Source organism: Mandrillus leucophaeus, unplaced genomic scaffold, assembly GCF_000951045.1.
Source record: "Mandrillus leucophaeus isolate KB7577 unplaced genomic scaffold, Mleu.le_1.0 Scaffold50, whole genome shotgun sequence".
NCBI classification, from domain to species: Eukaryota; Metazoa; Chordata; class Mammalia; order Primates; family Cercopithecidae; genus Mandrillus; species Mandrillus leucophaeus.
Genome location: NW_012105365.1, coordinates 4,995,019 through 5,017,244, shown reverse-complemented (window position 1 = coordinate 5,017,244; position 22,226 = coordinate 4,995,019). Strand labels below are relative to the sequence as shown.

The following is a 22,226-nucleotide window of genomic DNA, read 5'->3' as shown; positions in this document are numbered from 1 at the left end:
TCAAAAAAATACTGCTTACTTTTCCCATTCAACAATGAAGAAACTAGTGAAAAAGAAAGCTGAGATTTATTGTAAAGTGATAAAAGGAGAAAATATGTATTCATTAATTTAGTCAACAAATATTTATTGCACACTTAATATATGCCTGGCAATGCATTATACATCAAAAAGAAAGATCATGCTAATCTACACAGAATTGCTGCAGCTCACAAGTTTAGCTATGCTGACTAATTTACACAAAGCTTGTCAGGTAACTTGCACTACAGTTTACTTTGTGACCAATAGCATGCTTGTGTAATACAGACTATGACCAAATATGTAACACCAGTTTTCTCTAGAATAATGCAACTTGGACAAATCAAATGATGTAGGCTTTACTAGTTCTATGGGCTAACTAACTGAATTAGCTTGCCCAGACTTGGAAACATATGCTGTGTTAGGAATGAAAAGAAAAAGCACGAGGAGTTATCTTAGTGTTTCCTAGCCACTAAAGAAATTGGGCCATAAAAGAGAAAAGAAGTGAATGGATAAAATCATTGAAACTGCTGCTGCTAGGATGAAATTTAGAGTAACAAGAGATATTTGCATCTGTTCAAGTGACCACAGGTGAAGAGTACAAGTTTAGAGCAATATCTTAAATAGACTAAGGTAGATTTAAAAAAAAAAAAAAAAGTGTGTGAAATCTGAATGGAAGAAGGTTGCAGCAATCAGAAACAAAGATTGATAAAAGATTGGTGTTATCTAAAAAATAGCAACAGAGAAAAGAAAGTCAAATTTGGAGCTAATGTGAGCAAAATAGCAACTAGGACTTGGTGAAAGCTGGAGTACAGAGAAAAGAATGTATACCTAAAATGTCGGGATAGAGAGGATAATTTAAACCAACTTTCAATACAATATTTGCGAACATTTTAAATATGAGAGTCCACTGTAACTAGAAATACAGGGCAAAAGGAAAATAATAGAAGTAGATATATGAAATATATTCTCATGGTTGCCACCTATTGATATTTTCATCTTAGAGTTGATCTCTGCTGTCATCAATTTCCCCGTTCTCTGAAATGGCATCAGGTATCACAGTGGGCAAGATAGCCGCACTCAAAGGTTAACTGCATCTGGAAAGAGCAGTAGTAATCCGAAACTCTTAAGCTCTGCCCTGCAGTTTGCCCATCCAATTGGAAATGTAATCTATCCCAACCTTCAGGCTAGAAGCAACCAATTACGGCAATGAAGGAGGAGTCTTTGGCCCTCTTCAGATGTGTCACACTGGTGTGTGCTGCCAAAATAAATCTGAGTTATGTTTTGTTTAGCGTTAATTGTTATCAGAGTCCCAACAAACCTCATTTACTGTATTTTGCAGAGATGCTGTCCTACTGCTCCTTGTTATCTTTAGAACCTACCACAGGGCCTGGCACATAATAGGCATAATAAGCAATTTTGTTTAAATCATTGAACAGATTTTTTTGAACACTGGAACATAATAAAACCACAGGATAATTTTGGTCACTTTTCAGAACTCAAACTGTGAAAGTAACAGTTGCCTGACTTAGAATCTTCTGATTGAAACTCACTCTTCACCTTTCTCTTCCCATGCAGCCTAAACTGTAAAGTTGCAAGTTCCAAATGTCAGGCAGTGTGTCACTGGTGGTATTTGTCATTTACACCCAGACTCATGGCTTCTGCTTGTGTACAGAAAGGATAACAAAGTGGCTGACTTGCTATTATAATGAGAAGGAGGCCTCTGTATGCCCATCACTCACTTGCGATGAGATCGGCATCTCATCTTCCACTAGGACTTCTCACCAGGCATTGCAGGATTCTCTCATCAGAGTTAGTGTTGTTAGTAAGTCCACAGTTGCAAATTCATGTCAATACCCCTGTGACCAATTTGCTATATACTGTCATTTTTTAAAAATACACAGCCACACTAGCCATTCTTTTTCACTTCAGTCCTGTTTTTTCATTTTAAATTTTCACTGAAGTGTAATATACATACAGAAAAATGTATTGTCATAATTGTGAAGCTTTATGACTTCTCACAAACTGAACACACCTCATGAAACAAAAATCTGGATCAAGAAACACAAATTTACCAGCACTCAAGAAACCCTCTCAGGCTTCCTACAAGTCAGTAACGCCTCACATTCACAAGAGTAAAATCTCTCCGACCTTACAATACCAAAGATAACTTTGATATGGTTTAGGCTTTTATATAAATGGATTCATGCAATACGCACTCTTTCATGCCTAGCTCTGCCTTTATTACTCGGGGAAATGGGCCCTTGTGTAACACACGCATGCCATAATTTTATGGCTATAATTTGGGTATAACACTAAGAAAGGAAAGCAAACCTAGAAGCTGTGTTATATGAGGGCTTTGTGTTAGTCTTTTTAAAGCACAGGTAAAATCAGAACCAGTTTAAAAGTTGAAAGTTATACAAGAGATACTTTAGTCTTGTTAACTGAAAATCTGTCTCAAGTTAACAGCTACATGTTGGGAGCTTCCTACATTAGAATGTGTACAACAAGATAGTAGGGGTCAATATTCCCTGAAACTCATGAAGGACATGGACAAGAGGGCAGAAGGCAGCCCAGACTTACTGTGTCACAGGCACAGTAGTTGCCATGGAATTTAAAGACTAATAATTGTTATAAAGGACCCAAACCCTCTGTAACTAAGGCCTCTAATGTGATGGGATAGTGAAAATTAAAGTCAGAAACAACTTGGACACAAGAATTTTAGGAAATATTCTTCTTTTGACATTAGGGGCCAGTTAATGTCCTAGTCCAGACTGATTCAGGATAAGAGGTGCTCAGCCCCCTTCTAACAAAACTCAGTACAACAGGAGAAGATCAAGGGAGTAAGGATGCTAACATTTTCTGGAGAAATAGAATATATCAACTAGGTGTGAGCACATGTGTCTTTTTGCAGAGAAGGAGATGATGACTTTCCATCTTCTCCTGGCATATTATGGTATTTAGCACCCATAAACACTGAACAATCCAGAATTTACTAGACATCTTGGAACTTTGATTCCCTCCTTGTATCATCCGCACAGCCAGCAGTTCCCCAATATCACACATCACCTTACACCTCAATGAGAAGAAAGGCAGAATGCTAGCTGATGGGGATCACATGGAGAGTACAGAACACCCCCAATTTCACTGGAGTCATTGATAAATTATCCTCTTTCCAACAATTTTAATAATAGCTGACAGTTATGGAGCTAATGTTATATTTTGTTTCATTTAATCCTAAAAAACCATAAAATAGGTATTATTCTTGTCTTCATTTTACACGTATGTAAAATGAGACACAAAGAGGTGGCCATGTGCTGACGTCATGAAGTAGATTCAAACATTTCACTAAAGAGGCCACACCCTAACACAGTGGCTTTCAAAATGTTTTTTTAACATGTCCCAGTGAGAAATTATTTTACATTGTAACCCAGAATAAATATTCATATACACATGCATACACACCAAAATGTTTTAGAAAATAATATTCATCCTTTCTACATAAATGCCTTATATTCATATTTTGATATTTTTATCATATTTTAAACTCTTCTATTTCCTTTTAAAATGCTCATTGCAATTTGCTAATATGGATCATGACACTTGAATAGGTTGTGAAAATTTGATCTGCAGTTAGAAAATCTCTGATCTAAGGCATTATACCATATTGCTTTCCCAGGCTATTTCTATTTGATTTTCTAGGAATGGATTTTATAAGAGCATTGTTAAATTTACCACCAGTGGTGTGCTGGTAAATATTTAACAATCAAACCTTGAGAACTTATGGAGGGACTGATTTTTAGTGTTTGCTGATTTCTGTGATGTAAACGCTCTCACCATGGCCAATTTTAAGCTGCCAGCATGGTGACACTGAACACAGACTTGGGAAGAGATATGTGTAATTGGGTTTTGAGAGATCATACCAGCCAACTACAGCATACTAATGATTGTCCACAAAGTGTTCCAGCTAGGCAGAACTGAAAACATATGTTCTAAGGTCACTTAAATGATAGGAGAGTTCCATTATGCCAGGTTTAACTTATCAATGGCATTTAATTATCTATCTGATGCGATCAGGATTATTCTAAGCCTGAAATCTCATAGTATCTGATATGTACAAGTTGACTCCTATTTGAGTATGGGGTACATACGTGCTATAACTTGAAGAACATCAATTAGGCCTTGATACTTTACCATCTGTACACAAAGGTATCGAAAATTCCATGATTAAAAATGTTTCTCTCTTTATTGTTTTAACCCTGTGTTTTAGGCCATTCAAAAATTTGATCATCCCTAAGTAGATAACAAATTAACTTGCATTAATGTGCCAAAATTGATGGTTTAATATATCAGGTGACTTGATTGTGGTAAGAGAATTGAGAAGATGGGACTCCTGATAATAGCATAAAGAAAAGATGACTCTGGAGTCATTGTATTTCTGGAAAGACCTGTCATTAATACAGTAGCACAGTGGGAGCCATCATGAAGCCTGTGGCCATCTGAGATGGCATCTGTGTAAGGGTATAAATGGGATAAAAGTTATGGGATTAAATAAAATAATCTATGTAGAACATTAACCATAGTTTTAGCACATAGTAGGTGCCCAATAAATTTTATTATCTTTAATGTGAAGGGTATTGGAAAGACAGAGAGAGGTTATTTAGGAATCTTTTAATGGCAAGTTATATAAAACCAATTTCAAACTGGCTTTAGCAAAACAAAAAGGGAATTTATTATCTCATGTTACTGGGAAATTTTAGCTGGATTAAGCAGTGCGGATCTCACTATATTCACATTCCTTGACTCTGCAATTCTGTGTGTTTATTCTCAGACAGGCATTTGTCTCATGGTGGTAAGATGGCCACTAGCAGCTCCCATACTTACAAGAGCTTACATGCATTCTTTTAAGCCACTCTACCAGAGAGAGGATGTTTTTCTCCTGGTAGTTCTGAAAAATGTTCTTAAATCATCCTTCTTGGCAATGATTTGGTGACAGGCTCATTCCTCAATCAACTGCAATAGCCAGGGACACTTGACTCTGTTTATCAGTTGTGTCGCCAAGCCACCCATCAAGCCAGGAATGAATTCACCTCACTTTAGAAACATATGTGTTGGTTCCCAAAGAATAACTGTGGTGTGGTTTCCAGGAACAAAAAAAAAAAAAAAAAAGGAAATGGATGCTTATCTGTCAGACCAAAAGGGAAAATTCAACTCTGTTTTAGCTGATTGGGATTTTGCTTAAAAGTGAAACTTTTCCCAAGTGTTGAACATCTTATTTAGCAAGTCAATCCAGGGATGATATTCAAAAGGCATAACAACTACTATCAAGTTATCCGAATGGGCAGTAATCATAACTGTGGAAGTGGAACCTAAAGACCCTACTGTGCCAGAATCTAACACTTTAGTTGCTGGGTCATGAGGAAATTTGGTGGCTAAGGATGGGAGAGGGTAGGTGGAGATATACCAGAGAGGGGACCAGAATAGCCAGGAAGGTGGAGGAATGCTCAAAGGGCTTGGTAGGACTGGCTATTCACCAACTGGAAGGAAACATTTAAATATTTTAACAACTGGTATGGCTGTACCAGTGTGTGCCAGCTAGGTTTAAGCTTTGACTAAATCTATTAGCAGCAATAAAGTTAAAGAAAAATATTCTCTCAAATGCTACTTTCAGAAACATGACTGTTGAATTATGGGGATGGCTCTTTTAGTAGAAGTTTCTAGAAGGCCCAAGGGGGTTTCCAGCAAACAGGATATAGGATGAAGGCAAACATATGTACATAGAGAGAAGTGAAATCAAACCATAAAATAAACAAAATGGTAGTGGAACTTTTCTTACTTTTAAAAAAAAATTGTGACAAATATAGCTTTTCTGAAATTAAGCTAACAATATCTAATGTCTAGACTTACAGATTTTCTTTTATATTAACCCACATATTAGCCATTTTGGTACATTTGGTACATTTTGGTACTTCTCATAGGTTTGATTTTCCATCTGGTGTTGTTTCCTCTTACTTTGAAGTAATTCCTGTAGCATTTCTTTTGTTTGTTTGTTTGTTTTTGGTTTTTGAGATGGAGTTTCACTTCTGTGGCCCTGGACTGGAGTCCAACGGCGCAATCTTGGCTCACTGCAACCTGCACCTCCTGTGTTCAAGTGATTCCCCTGCCTCGGCCTCCTAAGTAACCCACCACCAGCTAATTTTTGTATTTTTTAGTAAAGACGGGGTTTCACCATGTTGGCCAAGCTGGTCTTGAACTCCTGACCTCAAGTGATCCACCCACCTTGGCCTCCCAAAGTGCTGGGATTACAGACATGAGCCACCGCGCCCGGCCCTCCTCTAGCATTTCTGATTGTGTAAGTCTACTAATTATGAAATGTCTGTTCTAATTGTCTTTAAAAAGTCTTTATTTCACCTTCTTAAAGTGTAGCTTAACTGGATAGAGAATTCTGTGATGCTTGACCAATTTTTCCACAGAACTTCAAACATGCCATTTCATTAACTTATGGCTGTTATTTTTTCCGATAATAAGTCAGCTATCATTCATATTGTGGTCACATTACATATATGTGCTGCTTTATTCTGATTGTTTTCAAGGGTTTTCCTTTACCTTTGGTTTTATCAATTTGGGTATGATTTAACTACATATGGTTTTATTTATATTTATCCTGCTTAAGAATTGCTGAGCTCCTTGGTTTTGTAATCTTATGTTTATCACCAAATTTGGGGGATTTTCTGGCCATTACTTCAAGTATTTTCTTTCATTCTTTCTTCTCTCCTTCTGAAACATTAAATTTACATGTGTTAGACTACTAAATATTGTCCAACTGTACACTGAAGATTTGTTGAATTTCTTTTCCATCTCTTTTTCTCTCTGATTGGATTGGATAATTTCTTTTGGTCCATTTTTACGTTTACTATTTTGCCTCTCCAATCTGTTGCCTCCTAAATCTTTATTTTAATATTGTACTTCTGAGTTCTAGAATCTCCATATAGTATTTTTATAGTTTCCCTTCTCTGCTGAGATTCCCCATCTATTCATTCATTTTCTTATGTTTTCTAACATATTTATAATAGTCCAAGTTCTTGTCTGTTAATTCCAAAATATGCACCATTTCAGGTCTTATTTCAAATAATGCTTTCTCTCTTTACTCTGAGTGCTGTTTTTCTGTTTTCTTATACGTCAAGCAATTTATACGTGTATGCTGGTTATTATAGAATGTAGGCATTCTGAATTATGTCATCTTTCTTTAAGAGTTTGAGTTTTGTCCTAAGTGGCACGTAAATAAATACTGGTGGATCATTTTACTTTTGTTAGACTTAATTTCTTTCTTTATAAGGGCAGGTCTGTTTTATACTTAGTCCTGTGACATGCCCCTAATTCCAGAGCTTGGCCTTTACTAATAGAATAGAACCAGTCTTTCTAACGTTTTAATAAAAAAGCACAAAGTGCCTAGTTTGATCTCTGCACTCTGGCTGGCCTGGAACTCTAATCTCTTTCAGATATGTCTGCCAGGCCTCACTGAGTCTCACCCTGTGGATAACCAATCAGATCTGCCCACCAACTCCATGCAGCTCACTGCCCCACAAATAGCGACCACTTTAGCAGCTTAGAATTCTATTAAATAATCCCTGCCTCCTCAAGTCAGAAAGACTGCCACTGCTCCATGGCAGGAAAGTACCCTGTGCAGAATACTGGGGAATCTATGGGATAACCATGGGGTTTCCCTCATGTGTTTTTTTTCTCTCAAAGATCATAGTTTGCTTCATATTTTTTCTCCAATTTTCTAGTTATTTTCAGCAGGAGGGTAAATCCAGTAACAGTCTATTATCTGTACCTGACTTCTCCTAGTGACCATGTCATAGGAATAGTCACCAGGAATATGTGAACGATAAAAGTGATATTTTGGTAAAGATGTGTGTGACATGTGTTCTGTTTTGTAGACTTGTTTGAGCAAGTCTTTTAATGGTAAAGTCTTCCTAAATCCCAATTCTATATTTATTACTACCAACTACCATCTTGAGCAATTTGCTTTACTCTTTCTCTCTCTCTCAGTCCCTCTCTCACTCTCTACTTAGCAATAGATGATATAGTTCTTTCTCACCAGGAAATAGAAGAGTTAATTCACTATGCAGAATACTCTGAAATTATATTAAAAAGGCACTTCATACATCTAGGAAATTATTAATAATAGCCATTTGATGGGTCATATTGCTAGTCAGTAAAAATATCCTCCTAAAAATGGTATTCCTCCATTTCTACCCCTTCACCATTTTGTCCAGAGCTAGAGAGAAAGCTTTTGACAAACCCAGTTTCTACATTCTGTTTATGTGACAAACCCGAAACTTCTATTAGATTTTGCAGCTTTGAAGAGGTAAAGGACAAAGCTGGATCCCAGGGAATTTGGGGAGGCTCTAATTCAGAGGCTTTGTAATGAGGGTAAGGAACTTGAGGATGCTGAAGCAGCTGAAATGGCAACACACACATGTGCACATGCACACACAGACACACACATACCATGAAAATCCTGTGCACTTTGATGCTTAGGAAAATAAAGATTGACTTTGAAGGGAAGCAAATAAATCTTCAATATATTCTATATTGAGTCACTCAACCAAGTGAATACTATTGATGGGAAGTAAATTACCAGCAATCACCAAAGTTTAGCATAATCTGTTTGCCTACCTCATAAAAATCATTTTCCTCTAAATTCAGAAGATAAAGAAAATAGGAGATGAATAGGAGATGTGATTTTTATTTTTTAATTTACCTTACTTAGTTTTTTTGGTCCAAGGTCAAATAGTGAAGTGGGCCCTTCTCCTTTTGGCTTCATCACCATCCGTTTCTCAGCTCCAACATGCCAACTGGCAATGTCTCTCTCTTCATCATAGTTACTTGGGGTTCTTGGGTGTTTTCATTTTATCTATTAATAAAATAGGTTTATATAAGAGGGTCTTATCAATTAATTCCCACTATTTGACCTAAAGTTTTGGTTGTTTAAAATTTCACACACATTGTGGGATTTCAAAAAGCCTTAAACTCAGAAAATTTGAAGGAAAGAAGAACTCTTCTCCTTAACTTTAAATCTTAGTGCATAAGTCTGGCCTCCTCTATTCTGCCCCGTCCTTCATGCTTTGAAGGAACTTAACCTGTCATTTGATGTGTTGTTTTCCATTCCTCCGAATCCCTCTCAGACCCATAACATGTATTCTAATTATTTTTTCTCTAAATGCTCTCAAATTTTCCAGTTTTAATTTATGTTTTTCTTCCTGTAAAAAAATCAACCAACAATTCAGCATCACAAAGTCAGATCAGAGATATTTGAGTGAAATTTATTTAGGGCCGAAGTTGAATTTTGACCTAGTATAGTATCATCTTGAAAATGACAGATTTTTTTGGCGATCTTTGTTCTCCGAATGAAATTTCCAAATTATGCTTTCAATCTCCTTATCAATCTTTCTAAAACTTGCATGCTACTTGGAATTTATTATTTAACCAACTTTTGACAACTGTGTCTGAGGCACTGTGGAACATACAACAATATCTAGAATATGGTCCTTGATATATAGTAGCTTACAAACTAATAGGAAAGTAAGAATAATTTTCAATTTAAAAACTTTGCAAGTAAAACACAAGACAAAATATGATCCTCATGATAAACATAGCACAAAGTATATGGGAATTTAGCAAATGAAGGAACCCCTTACAGTGGAGTAACATGGAAGGCTAAAAGGAAAATAAATTTTAAGGTAGATCCACTAAAAATGATTGGGTTTGAAATGATGAGCTACTCATAATAGCTTCCTAAGACTTGTGGGGGAAAATACCCTTTTTCTCTAGTAAAAGAATTACAGTCATGCAATGGCATATCTCCTACCAAAAATGCCAATATAGCTACAGCTTCTGTTTGTTTACCCAACTGAAAATGGCAATCTAAGAGCAAGGGTTATGCCTTTTGTTGCCTATAATACTGACAGCTGAAAAATTACTGAATCATAATCAAATTGCACACACTAGGACTAACGCTAACTTTGCTCCAGATTGATTGAGTGTGCAGGATTTGAGCACTCTCCGAAACCCTTCAGTAACTTAAGGATTTATTTCTGGGAAAGAGTATGTATGGTTTCTGGCATTTTATCTCCCAGATAGACCCTTTCCTTTCCCTGGGTAAACTACTTTTACATTGACTAAAAGTGCATTTCATTTCCAACACCAAGTCCCCGAGCAAAGCAAAGAGTGGACGAAAATACATATTAGCATATGCAGAGTACAGAAATGCTTTGAGTTCAAATATTCCAGGGATTATATTCACTGCAAACCTCTGAGATTCTATTAATGCATCAATTAATAAAACATTGGTGAGCAGGTTGCCTACGGAGAGGGTTACACATGCTTGTTTATAGTTGACACATCACTCATCATCCCTGAATGGAGAACTTTGACTGTAGAGATGCAATTCTCCAGCTGCATATGAATGTGGCTGCAGTAGGGAGCCTGTTTATCTGAGGAATGTGCTGGTGATTTATAATGAAAAGAACCTGAAAAGAGGTGGTTGGTGCCCTTTCACACAATCCGATAAACTGTTACAAAGAGATAACAGTGGCATTGAATTAAACATGTTTGTCTATTTTTCAATGTTACTTTTTTTTTCTACTTTCTTAGGGCTTCATTTTAAATAATGCTAATTGTCTCTGAATCATGCATAGTGCTACAGTATTAATCATTGTAAGTTCTGCTATAAAGAAAAAGTAAATAAAAATACAAAGATAGTGTATTTAAACATTAATTGATTTTTGATTTGTAATTCTCTAGGAAGACATTAAATGTTACTTAGATATGCCCTGTCAGAGAGCTATAAGGAAAAAATATTTTACATGACATTATCATCAGCCAACTTATTTTTATGGTCTGCATATCTAATTTTTAAATTTATATAACACAAGCAATATGAATAAATCAGTTTTTGAGTATAGCACTTAACAATTATGTTGAAGGAAACCAATGGTCTACAAACTTTCAATATTTTCACTAATGATGAAAATAGTTGGTAAAAACAGAGATCCTTACTTTTCTATCACTCTTTATATAAAAATGTGTAAGCATTGAGAATGTTATTTGACAGCAGGGATGATGTTCATTTGTTTACAACTAAAGTATATATCCTGGGTATCCAACTCATAGCCTAGTGCACACATAGTAGGTGTTCAATAAATATTTCATAAGTGAATGCATCTCTGAGGCTTTGAGATAGAAGAATGTGCATGTTCCTTATTTAGTATTCTGCTGACCAAAAACTTAAGCAGTAAATGTAAGTCAGTTCAGGTCTACATCTCTCCTGGCTTCCTAGATGCCAATCTCAGTTGCAATATTCAAGTACAAAGGCAGTATTTTTTCTTGCGTAATACAAAGTCATTACTATATGTATACCTGTTGGTGATCCTACCATCAAAGAGTGCAATAGGGGAAAAGCATCTGATGTGACCAGGTAGGTAATGAAGCAAAAATAATGCATTTTCTTGTTTAATTCCCATTTCCCATGCCATAAATAAAATAGTAAAGAGTCATGTGCAAACATAGATAACATGTCTATATTCCTTCAAGAAACATTCATTGAATTCTTCTACTATGCCAGAACATAGACAAACAAAGAGAAATAAAACACAGTCTTTACCTGTGAAACAGGTAGACTGATAGACACTGTTGCTTTCTTTATCATTTTTGTTCATACAATTTTTATCTCTTTATGAATTCGGTGACAGGCTCTATTAATCTGTTCCTTCCCTATTTGAAGGACAGGCCAAAGATCCCGTTTGGACATGAAAGACTGTTACTTTCAGTGTAATGCAGTGTTTTATTTGAAGTCTTTTCTGGCTAAGAGCCCTTTCCCAATAGAGAATTAAGCTTTCTATAGACTAAAAGGTAATCTTTACTCTTTGAGTAGCCAGACTTTCTTTACATTCAAAAGATGTCTACACTTTTTGCAAAGATACATGGTAAGCCTGTGTTGATGGCCTTCTTTTAATTAGCCATTCTCTTTAACTAAGCACATAAAACAATTATTTTATAGAGAAATTTTGGCATCTTTATCATTAGCGATAATGATCGCAGTGTCTTTTGCCTTCCATGGCAGTTTTGCTTCAAAGGGAATTGCGCATAAAGATCAAAGAGACCAGAAATTGATATGAAACAAAAAAATTCTACTATAGTATCAACTTTTAAAAAAAATATTAATATTAGACTTTCTGTTGCCCTGTGGCAGATCTCCCAGGGAGGCTCTGAGTTAATCCTGAGCATTCCAATGGCTGCTGCCATCAGTGCTGAGATTCACACTTAAACAAACAGACAAAACATACCCCAGCTGACAGTGTGGCTCAGGAAAACAGCCCATCATTCGCTGCATGTGAAAGGAACAGAAAGCCAGTGGAAATCTGGGTTTTAAAGGGCACTGCTAATATGAAAAGGGAGAAATGTCAAAAATGTTGAAGTAAATACTGGACTAGCTCCTGTCTTGCTTGTTTCATTGAGTTTTTTTCTTCCTTGGCACCTGAAAAATTCTAAATGCTGTGCCATTTCATTAATTCCCAATGAGCACAGAAGAAAACAAATATAAATCAAAATAGCCATAGAAAACATTTATTGAACAAACTACAACAGGAATATAAAGCCAGAAGTCAACAATTTGATTGGGGAAGGGAGATAAGACAGAATACTTGGTCTTTCCTGGCAGTAACTGTTGGGTCTTGAATGATAAGTGGCTGTTTGCTGGAGAAATTGGTATAGAAGGACATTCTTGGCAAAAGGGAACAGCATGAGCAAAAGCAAGGGGTCATCAACATCCTAAACACCTACTGAGTGCACATAGTTCAATATATCTGCAGCTTAAGATCTGAAGGCAAAGGTAGGCCTACGCAGATGAGCATGGTGAGCAGTAAGGCTTTAGAGCTAGCCAGGGACAAGATCATAAAGCACTGAGAAGAGATTTATAATGAGTTAATTCTTAAACCTGTGGGCAAGGGAAAGTCAGTGTACATTGACAGAAGATGGGCTACTCTGAATAGTAATTGAGATTGTGCCTTAGAGGGTCTTCCCCAATGAGACATCATTCAAATTGCTAACATTTGCTAATTTATCTGAGAGCACATGGATGACGTGGCTTTCAGGCATCTTTATTGAGTCTTGGACTAGCTAGGAGAGCCCTTCCTTCATAAAACCCTTCCAACACACAATCATGCGTGAAAGTTGAAGAGAAGACAGGCATGCTCAACTGCACACACAAGGGCATGTGGCTGCTGCAACCTGTCAGAAGGATGCTCCAGGAGCCCGATGTGGTCACATCTCTCACTTGACTCTGAAAGTAATAAGTTCATCTTATCTAGGGGGATAGAAGTAAGCAAGCAGGGTGAATGTGCTGACCCAGTGTTTGTTCTAGTGCTAGAAAGCTGAGTGTCAAAGAATTCAACAACAGGTACAGGGGTTCATGCGTGCATGCAACTAGACTGTTCCACACCAGAGTTTTGGAAAGCTCTCTAGAAAGATCCCAGACTACTGTCAAAAACATGATCCTCACAGCAAGGCTTTGCCTGATTCTCAATAGATTCATGTGTTCTAGCCTAGAATGCAAAAAGATGCTCAATTCACAGTAGCTAGAGTCTACTGTGTACACCCCAGCACTAGCATTCATTGCACTACCTGAGATGTGAGGACAAAATGAGGAGTTGCCTCACTGTGGATAGGGGAGGCAGCCACCAGCAATCACACTTGCCCCATCATCTATAGTTGTATTGGTTATACAACAATAAGTTGAGAAATTGTGTACTTTTAAAGGGGGTATCCTTTTCTAATGTTCAAAACGGTGCTTTGTGAGGTGGTAGCAGCTCTCTAGGAATTTATTGCTAGGGTCCTGCTACAAATTACAAGAGCTCAGCATAGTGGGGATAAGGAAGAATTGGTTGCTTTGGGAGATGCTACGTGGTTAGATTCTGTAGGGCATAGTGGCTAATTGAAAGACGGTAGCAGTGGGTTAAGTGGAGAAGACTCTTGGGTGCAGATTTCTGGCTTGGGAGCCTGGAAACAGAGAAGATCCATTGACAGCCACATAGATTTTGAGGTGTCTGAGGGATGTACGGGAAAAGCTGTTTAGCAGGCAGTTGACCTAAGAAGTATGGAGCTCATTTAAGTGGTAGCTGAAACTATGAAAATAGATGAGTTGGCCCAGGAAGAGGTAGAGGGAGGATGAGGGAAGGCAGGTGTTAAACAATGGAATTTGAGATGTTGTCAAGATGAAGCATGAGAACAGAAACTAGGAAGTTGTAATAGGTAGGAATAGTCAAGATTTCAATTAAGGTCAAGTAAAGTGAGGACTACAGTGAGTTTATAGTTTATTCAATTTAGAAACTAGTAGCAGCTTTTTCCACAACCCTTTTGTTAGAGCAGTTGAGGCAGAATCTTAACCTCAATGGGCTAGGAGAGTTCATCTGTTAAGGGCGGGACAGAGATGCTGTGGTAGAAATGTAGAAATTGTAACAGAGTTCATTGTGTTTTGTTGTGTTTAAAATGGAAAGGGGAAGAATCCATAAAAAAGGTAAGTTTACAAATGCAGCTTAAAGAGAAGGGATATAAACTCATATCCACATTACTGACCTACCAAAAACAAAGTAAATGACTCAGTAGAGAGAGTACTGGATTTGGCTTTAAAAAGAAAAAAAAAATTGGAGTCCAAATCCAACCTGCAGTAAGTACACTTTGTAAGGTCACCTCCCTTGACCCTCTGTGCCCGTTTCTGTGAGATGGGACCACTAGGAACTACATCATAGAGAGTGTAAGGATGGGGTGAGAATACCTGTGGGAGAGTGCCTGGTGCTGTGGTGTACTGTGTGTTTGGTAAATGGTTTTCTGAGTCATCCCATTAAAGGTCTGATAGGGCATGATCGATGTAATCACTGTTGCTTTCTTTACCATTTTTGTTCATATAATTTTTATCTCTTTAGGAATTTGATGACAGGCTCTGTTAGTCTGTTCCTCCCTTATTTGAAGGACAGGCCAAAGATCCAGTTTGGAAATGAGAGAGGACTAGCATGACACATTGGCTCCACCATTGATATCTCCCAGAGGTACAGAAACAGGATTCATGAAGATGTTGACAAGACTCCAAGTTCTTACCTTAGCTTTGTTTTCAAAGGGATTTTTACTCTCTTTAGGGGACCATAACTTTCTAAGGAGAGAGATTAAGATAGAAGGTGACCTTGTTTTAGGGGGCCTATTTCCTATTAATGAAAAAGGCACTGGAACTGAAGAATGTGGGCGAATCAATGAAGACCGAGGGATTCAACGCCTGGAAGCTATGTTGTTTGCTATTGATGAAATCAACAAAGATGATTACTTGCTACCAGGAGTGAAGCTGGGTGTTCACATTTTGGATACGTGTTCAAGGGATACCTATGCATTAGAGCAATCACTGGAGTTTGTCAGGGCATCTTTGACAAAAGTGGATGAAGCTGAGTATATGTGTCCTGATGGATCCTATGCCATTCAAGAAAACATCCCACTTCTCATTGCAGGGGTCATTGGTGGCTCTTACAGCAGTGTTTCCATACAGGTAAGATTAGCTAATGCTATTGCTAAAAGGCTATGTCTCTTTGCTTTTAGGTTTTTGGGGAACAAAAGGGAAATATCGTAATAACTTCATCAATGGATTATATCAACAATGCAATTATCATTTTTTCTGGTTATAATTTGATAACATAGGTTTGCAGGCAGAAAATTTTTCTACCAACGAAAATTGTTTAGAAGTATATCAGGTTGCTATTGCAACATTAAATGGAGGCTGGGTTTCACTGGGGGCAGCTATGGTTGTCTCTTATCCTCCTCCTGGAATCGATCATCTATAGAGCCCAGGAATGTTCTCTGAGTGATGGCAGAGGTGCAAGAGAATGCAAACTCAGCTGTACAAAACTCCTTCAAGTTTCTGCTTGCTTCACACCTGCTAACATCCCATTAGCCAAAGCAACTCACAGGGCTCAACCCAGAGTGAAGAAGCTGGTAAGTATGCCCTGCCCACAGGACAAATGCTGCAGCTACATAACAGACTGTCAAGGTAAAATGAAATAATAATTTGAAGCCACTGATACAATCAAACACAAGAAGGCATAATGTCATGGAACTCCATTTTTCCCATTAATTTTTACTAAAGCATTTTTTTGTTCAGAGATAAAATATAAATAATTCATCAGGATATAAACCTAAAATGTATGCAGAGAAGCCAGAGGATGCTACTATTAAAAAAAAAGAAACATTTAACACATAACTTAAACTAGATATAAAGCTAATAATTGGCTGTCATAATTTTGTTGGAAAGAAGAAATATACAAACTCTTGCAACCCTTACTTACAAGGTTATACATTTTATAGAAGGAAATAAGTGAGAAATCATCCAGCTCAACTTTGTCATTTTCCCAGTCCCCAGAAAGATTGGTTTCATGAAAACTCCCACTGCTAGAAAGTACAAGAATTAGAACTCAGACAGATCTTTTGTACTTCTGTGCTCTTTTAACTACCCCATGTGATATTTATATGTTACTTTAAGTTTAGTATTTTTTCTGATGAGAGCACTAATGTCACAGTAATAAAAGTCCATGATTCTAAGAGTCATACACTTCGCCTCCCACCAAATTACTATAATCAAACCCCAAGCACTAAAAGAAACTATACTACACTCATGTTATCTTTTTATGTCAAGAACCACTTAAATTGACTATATTTGCACTGGAATAACCTTCTTTCTCTAGCTCACATTTGTGGCATCTAAAATTCTAGGTATAGGCTGGGTGCTATGGCTCATGCCTGTAATCCCAGCACTTTTGGGAGGCTGAGGCAGGCAGATCACCTGAGGTCAGGAGTTTGGGACCAGCCTGGCAAACATGGTGAAACCCTGCCTCTACCAAAATACAAAACGTTAGCAGGGCATAGTGGGACACACCTGTGTTCCCAGCTACTCGGGAGGCTGAGGCAGGAGAATCACTTGAACCCAGGGGGCGGAGGTTTCAGTGAGCCAAGATCAGGCCACTGGCCTCTAGCCTGGAGCAACTGAGCAAGACTTCATGAGCAACTGAGCAACTTCAAGACTTTTTCAAAAAAAAAAAAAATGTAAATAATAATAAATACATAGATACATAAAATAAAATTCTAGGTATAATTCTGTGTGATTCTCTATGAGCTATGTGAAATTTATTTCTTTCTTCAGATTACACCATCATATTATGAGTAATTAGGATAACTGGTTTTAAATAAACATCCTTACATTTCACTAGATGGATAGAAAATATTGCACATATGAAAGCACATCATATTAATTTTGCCACTGTTTCTATACTTGGATCAAGAGAGATGAAAAATGTTATTTTATTTGAGAAAAGAGAATATATATATATATGAAGTATGACAGATTTCATATATGTGTATATATAGTCTGTCATACTTCAATCATAATTTCCCGATGAATGCCAGTCATTTCACAAATTTATATTATACTCAATATTACCACTAGTAAGGGCTTATATATATATATGCTTTTTCTCACCTTAGTTTCTCCTAGTGCAATAAATGGTACTCTACAGCAGATGTGTAAATATCCCACTTATCCAAAGTAATTGAGAAACTGTGCCCTGCAAATGGCCTTTTTACAATCTAATTTTACTCTTTTACTACCTATGTATTCCCTGAAAGAAGACAGACCAGTTTAGAGGAAAAAATGTGGGCTACTAAAACCCTGTACTAGTTAGTTCCCAAGGGCAGAAGCCACTTCGTACTCATTGAAAGACCTATCTCATTATTTCATTTATCTGGTCAATATCACCATAAAGTCACAAATGTTGATAAAGTTCTTATCTTCACAGCATAAATAAAAAACCCCAGACTATCATGCTATAATTGAAAGAGTATAGATTTTGGCACCAGAAAGACCTGTGTTTGATTTCCAACTCCACCGTTTACTGGTAAATCTGTAAAATGAAGAAAATATTGTCTACCTCAAAAAGTTAGAGAGGGGATAAATTAAGAAAATCTATGGAAATGCCTCACCAAAAGCTGACAGATTCAATAAATGGTAACTTTATGTCCCTAAAATTATAGGACGGGTCAGTGGAAAGCCATATCTAAAGCCAATTATGTGGACTTCTCTGGTGCCCAAGCAGTCTCATGAAGTCATTGTTGGTTTCCCACATGGTTAATCAGCAAGTCAGTCTCTGTTAAGCTCCTACTGTGTGTACTGCACTGTGATAGGAGTTAGAGCGAACACTAAAGTCATATAGAACACAGCCCTGATCTCAAGAAACTTAAAATCTGGCTATGGGTACAATGTGCTCTGAAATAACAGTGACTATAATTCAGAATATGTTCATGTAGCTCACAAAGTAAGAAATGACCTTTAGAAAGGTTTTGAGGATAAGTAAGAATGAAAGTTGCATTGGAGAAAGGCTAACAGGGTGACAGTGTAAATGAGATGCTGGATCTGAAGAAGCCAATCAGAAAATTGTGGGAGATGTCCTTGTACAAGAGGATAAAGGCCTTGATATGAGTAAGAAGGGACAGGAGAGAGGGCTCCATTCCCTCCTCCACGGCTCCCACGTTTCCTGACTACTCAGACTCTGATTAGGCTACAAATTCATCCAGGCCGAATCAAGCAAAGAGTTGGAGCAATTAGTCTATACACTGACCCCCAGGCACCCTTCCAAGGAACCCTTCCATACAGGGTCCTGTGTTCAGCTAGGCATCACGAATAGTAAGAGGTGTTAGGTGGCTGTTATGTAGCTAATAATTAAATTGTATTATTCCTTTGAAACATATATGTCCTTTAATAAGAATTCTAAAAAATATAGTCAATGGTAATCCAAAGCCATAAATTCCTAATGGTGAATTTAAGGCCCTCTTGTACACTAATGAGGGAAACATTTTTGGAGAGAGGATTTTTCTGGGTACCTCTCATACTCACATGCTCCTGCTCCTGTGACTGATTCTGGTCATACACCTGGTGTGTGGTAACCGTGGTGACAGTGTGCAGCCTGTAGCATTGCCATCCATTTTTAACTGCTTTTGACTTCCTACATATGTACTGGAAATTGTCTTTGCTTGAACTGAGCCGGGGGAAAAAAGAGGGTGGAAGAAGTAAATGAGTATGAACCTGTCACAAAATTTTAAAAATTCCTGCTGTCTAATTATAACATCTAGTCCCAAACCAGAGCTCAGGGTTTTCCATTACAAATTGCCTGTTGAGAGAGAACTTTAGAGAATGACAGCATTTTGTACATCTTCCCTTTTGTGGTTGGGTCAGTTTAGACATTGCAATCTCCCCATTTGGGCCTGGATTTTTCCACTGAATTGCCTCAGGACGTGCTTTCTCTCCAGCTTCCTCTTCTTTTACTATCTTCCCACTAAAGGAGAGAAATTTTTCCGGAAGGCAGCACAGGAGATATCACCTGCTGTGTGAGTTCATACAATAGGCAGTGTTTGCTGATAGGAAAACTGCATGGAGTGGAATTCTTAATGACTTGCTGGGTTAAGCTGTATCACCACTGATGAAGAAACTGGATACTTATTTTCCCAATGCTCTTATTAAGTACAACAAGCGAGTCTGTGCTGGTCCCTTTTATAAAACAACAGTATTGATTTCTTAATTCAGTAATCAATGAAAACTAACATCAAAATCCTTCTATATTAGCAAATATATGTGGGAGTCTATTCACCCTCCCTGGTGAATAAGTTTCTTTCAAAGCATTTTTAAGACTGTATCCTGCTCTTCTCCATAAGCCTGCAATCCACCCACTTCAGGGAAAATAGTATTTATTCAAGAAAAGAATCAAGTTGGTTGCCGTTAGGCAATTGTCTACATGGTACTTGTTTTGAAACAATGACAATGCTTGCGATTTAAAATAGACTGTAGTTAACTGCTAAGTTGTTCAATCAAAAATGTTCCTTGAAATGACCCTCACTCTTTCCAGAGAACACGTCATTTCTTCAGTCTTTCTTGCCTAGATGGAGCAAATTTTAATTAGAACATAGCAGATACAAGTTGACCCAGTTATTGTTTTGTCCCTGAGTGTTAAAATGACTTCAGGAACAAATGAAGATTTGGCTTAGATGGTATGTAAAAGTTAAGCTCATAGAAAGTGCGGAAGAGAGCCTTGAAAGGACTTTCCTATCTCTTTCCCACCCCTGGTATAGAAATTTTCCAGAATTTCTAGCACTATTCACATCCCAGGAACACTCTAACTCAGGAGATGGTTATTATCACATAGTGTATCATGACATGACACGCATTGTTCACATTATATCCCTGAGAAGACTAACTCCTGAAATTAAATCCCTTGCAGTAAATTTCATAGGTTTTAACTATATGGGGAAGAGGGAAGAGCATATAAAGACATCACTCTATTATACCCCCTCCACTCAACTCCACAGTGCTCAAGGGGACCACTGCTGGTCAATTTGTATTAAGCATTGGTTTCTTTCAATGATTCATTCCTCCTTTAAATTCAAATGTTTTGGGGAAAAGTCACACATTAATTGCCAGTTTTCTTATAGGAGCATAGGAAAAAATAGTTGCAGAACTTGGGAGTGTAGTAGCCTTCATATAGTTAGCTGTCTCCAAGTATCTGATAGACTGCTGAATGGAAACAGGTACACTCTCTCTGTGGACAAATTGGTTGACTCTAGAGCAGAGTTTCTCAAACTTGGCACTACTGCTGTTTGGGGCTGGATATAGGGCTGTCCTGTACACTGTAAGATGTTTGGTAGCATCACCAGCCTCTAGCCATGAGATGCCACCAGCACCCCAAGCTTTGACATCTAAAAATGTTTCCATACATTGGCAAGTTACAAAATTATTCCCTTTCCTCACTGAGAAACACTGATCTAGAGCAAGGTATATTTAGAGTCAACATAAGGAAAAGTTCTTAAAAAGGAAATAGCCTGGAAGGAGAAGGGTTGAAGGAAGTGAGTCCTCTGTTTCTGGAGTTATTCAAGCAAAAGTTGGCCTGTTACTGAGGAGACTGAAGCCACATATTAGTATTTGAATGACATGGCATTTAAGGGTATTTCTTAATGTTATAATTATATGTTATTCTATGAAAATACTCTACTGTTAGGGTTGAAGTCGTTGCAAAGGAAGTATTTAAAATATGGAGCAGAAAGTTTACATAATGGGCTCTTTTATATCAGGATCACTTTGAAGCAGAAGTCCAGTCAATTGTTATTTCACTTGATTATATTAGTATTTTTTGCAAATTTCATGAATTAAGCATCTTATTTACCTATATATTATAACTAGGGTTCTCATATAAAATCATTTTTATCAGAAAATAAGCATTTATTAAGCATGTATATATTAAGCACAGCAAGAACATTATTTCACAGAACATTATCATGTAGTCTTGACATGGAGTAGAGAGAACGTAAAATAAAATTTTAAAATAGTAGATATCTTACAAGCTTCTGAGGGATGTAGAAGCAAATGGAAATATCAAGACCATACATAAAACAGGTCCAAGTGTAGAATCTGAGTATCAATTGACAACATAAGTACAGGGAGATCAGAAAGAGAACAGAATGAGCAGAAAGGAATGGGATTGAACATCAGAAAGACCTAGATATACATAAACAGCAAACCTGCCTTTGAAGCCTTCCTGGAAAATTGCTTTCTCATAGTCTACAGGATGATATCTGCACAGTCTTTCATATATGAGGGAACATAGTGTTTCATCCACCTAGAATGCAATGTTCTTCAGCTGTCTGTATGCCTTGCAAATCCCACTTTCCTTCAGTCCTCCCCTCAAATCCTATCCCTGTGAGAACCCTTTCCCAAGTACTCACCTCATAAACATGCACCTCCATTACTAAGTACATATAACTGTTCATTTGCATATTTATTCTTCCATGAACTATAAACCACTTGAGTTTAAGAACGACGTCTTTTTTTCTTCATATTACTGATAGTTAGAATAATGTCTCAACCAGGTAGACAGTAAGTCTTTGTTGAATGAATTGAAAGAATTGATTACCTATGTACAATTGATAAGAACTGAAGGATGTTAACCTGCTATACTTCCAGAAGGCTGAAAATCTTTACGGGAATCTTGGATGAAGGGTCACAACCATCACCCACCTATTCTAGATCAGTCTGGATGCTCATAAATGAGAAATAAGCACTTTCCTGCAATGGAAGA

General features: G+C 37.3%; 1 protein-coding gene across 3 annotated transcripts in view; it reads left to right on the top strand.

Annotated features, from left to right (window-relative positions):
* The window catches only part of GRM3 (glutamate receptor, metabotropic 3), a 243,256-nt gene that overhangs the window by 126,876 nt on the left and 94,154 nt on the right, over positions 1–22,226 (top strand). The window contains exon 2 of one of the 3 annotated variants that reach the window (XM_011996058.1): positions 15,000–15,607. The exons of the other annotated variants lie outside the window; for them this stretch is intronic. Within the exon in view, the coding sequence (XP_011851448.1) occupies positions 15,140–15,607 (468 nt within the window). The 5' untranslated portion in view covers positions 15,000–15,139. The remainder of the gene's footprint in view (positions 1–14,999; positions 15,608–22,226) is intronic. 3 annotated transcript variants of the gene reach the window in all.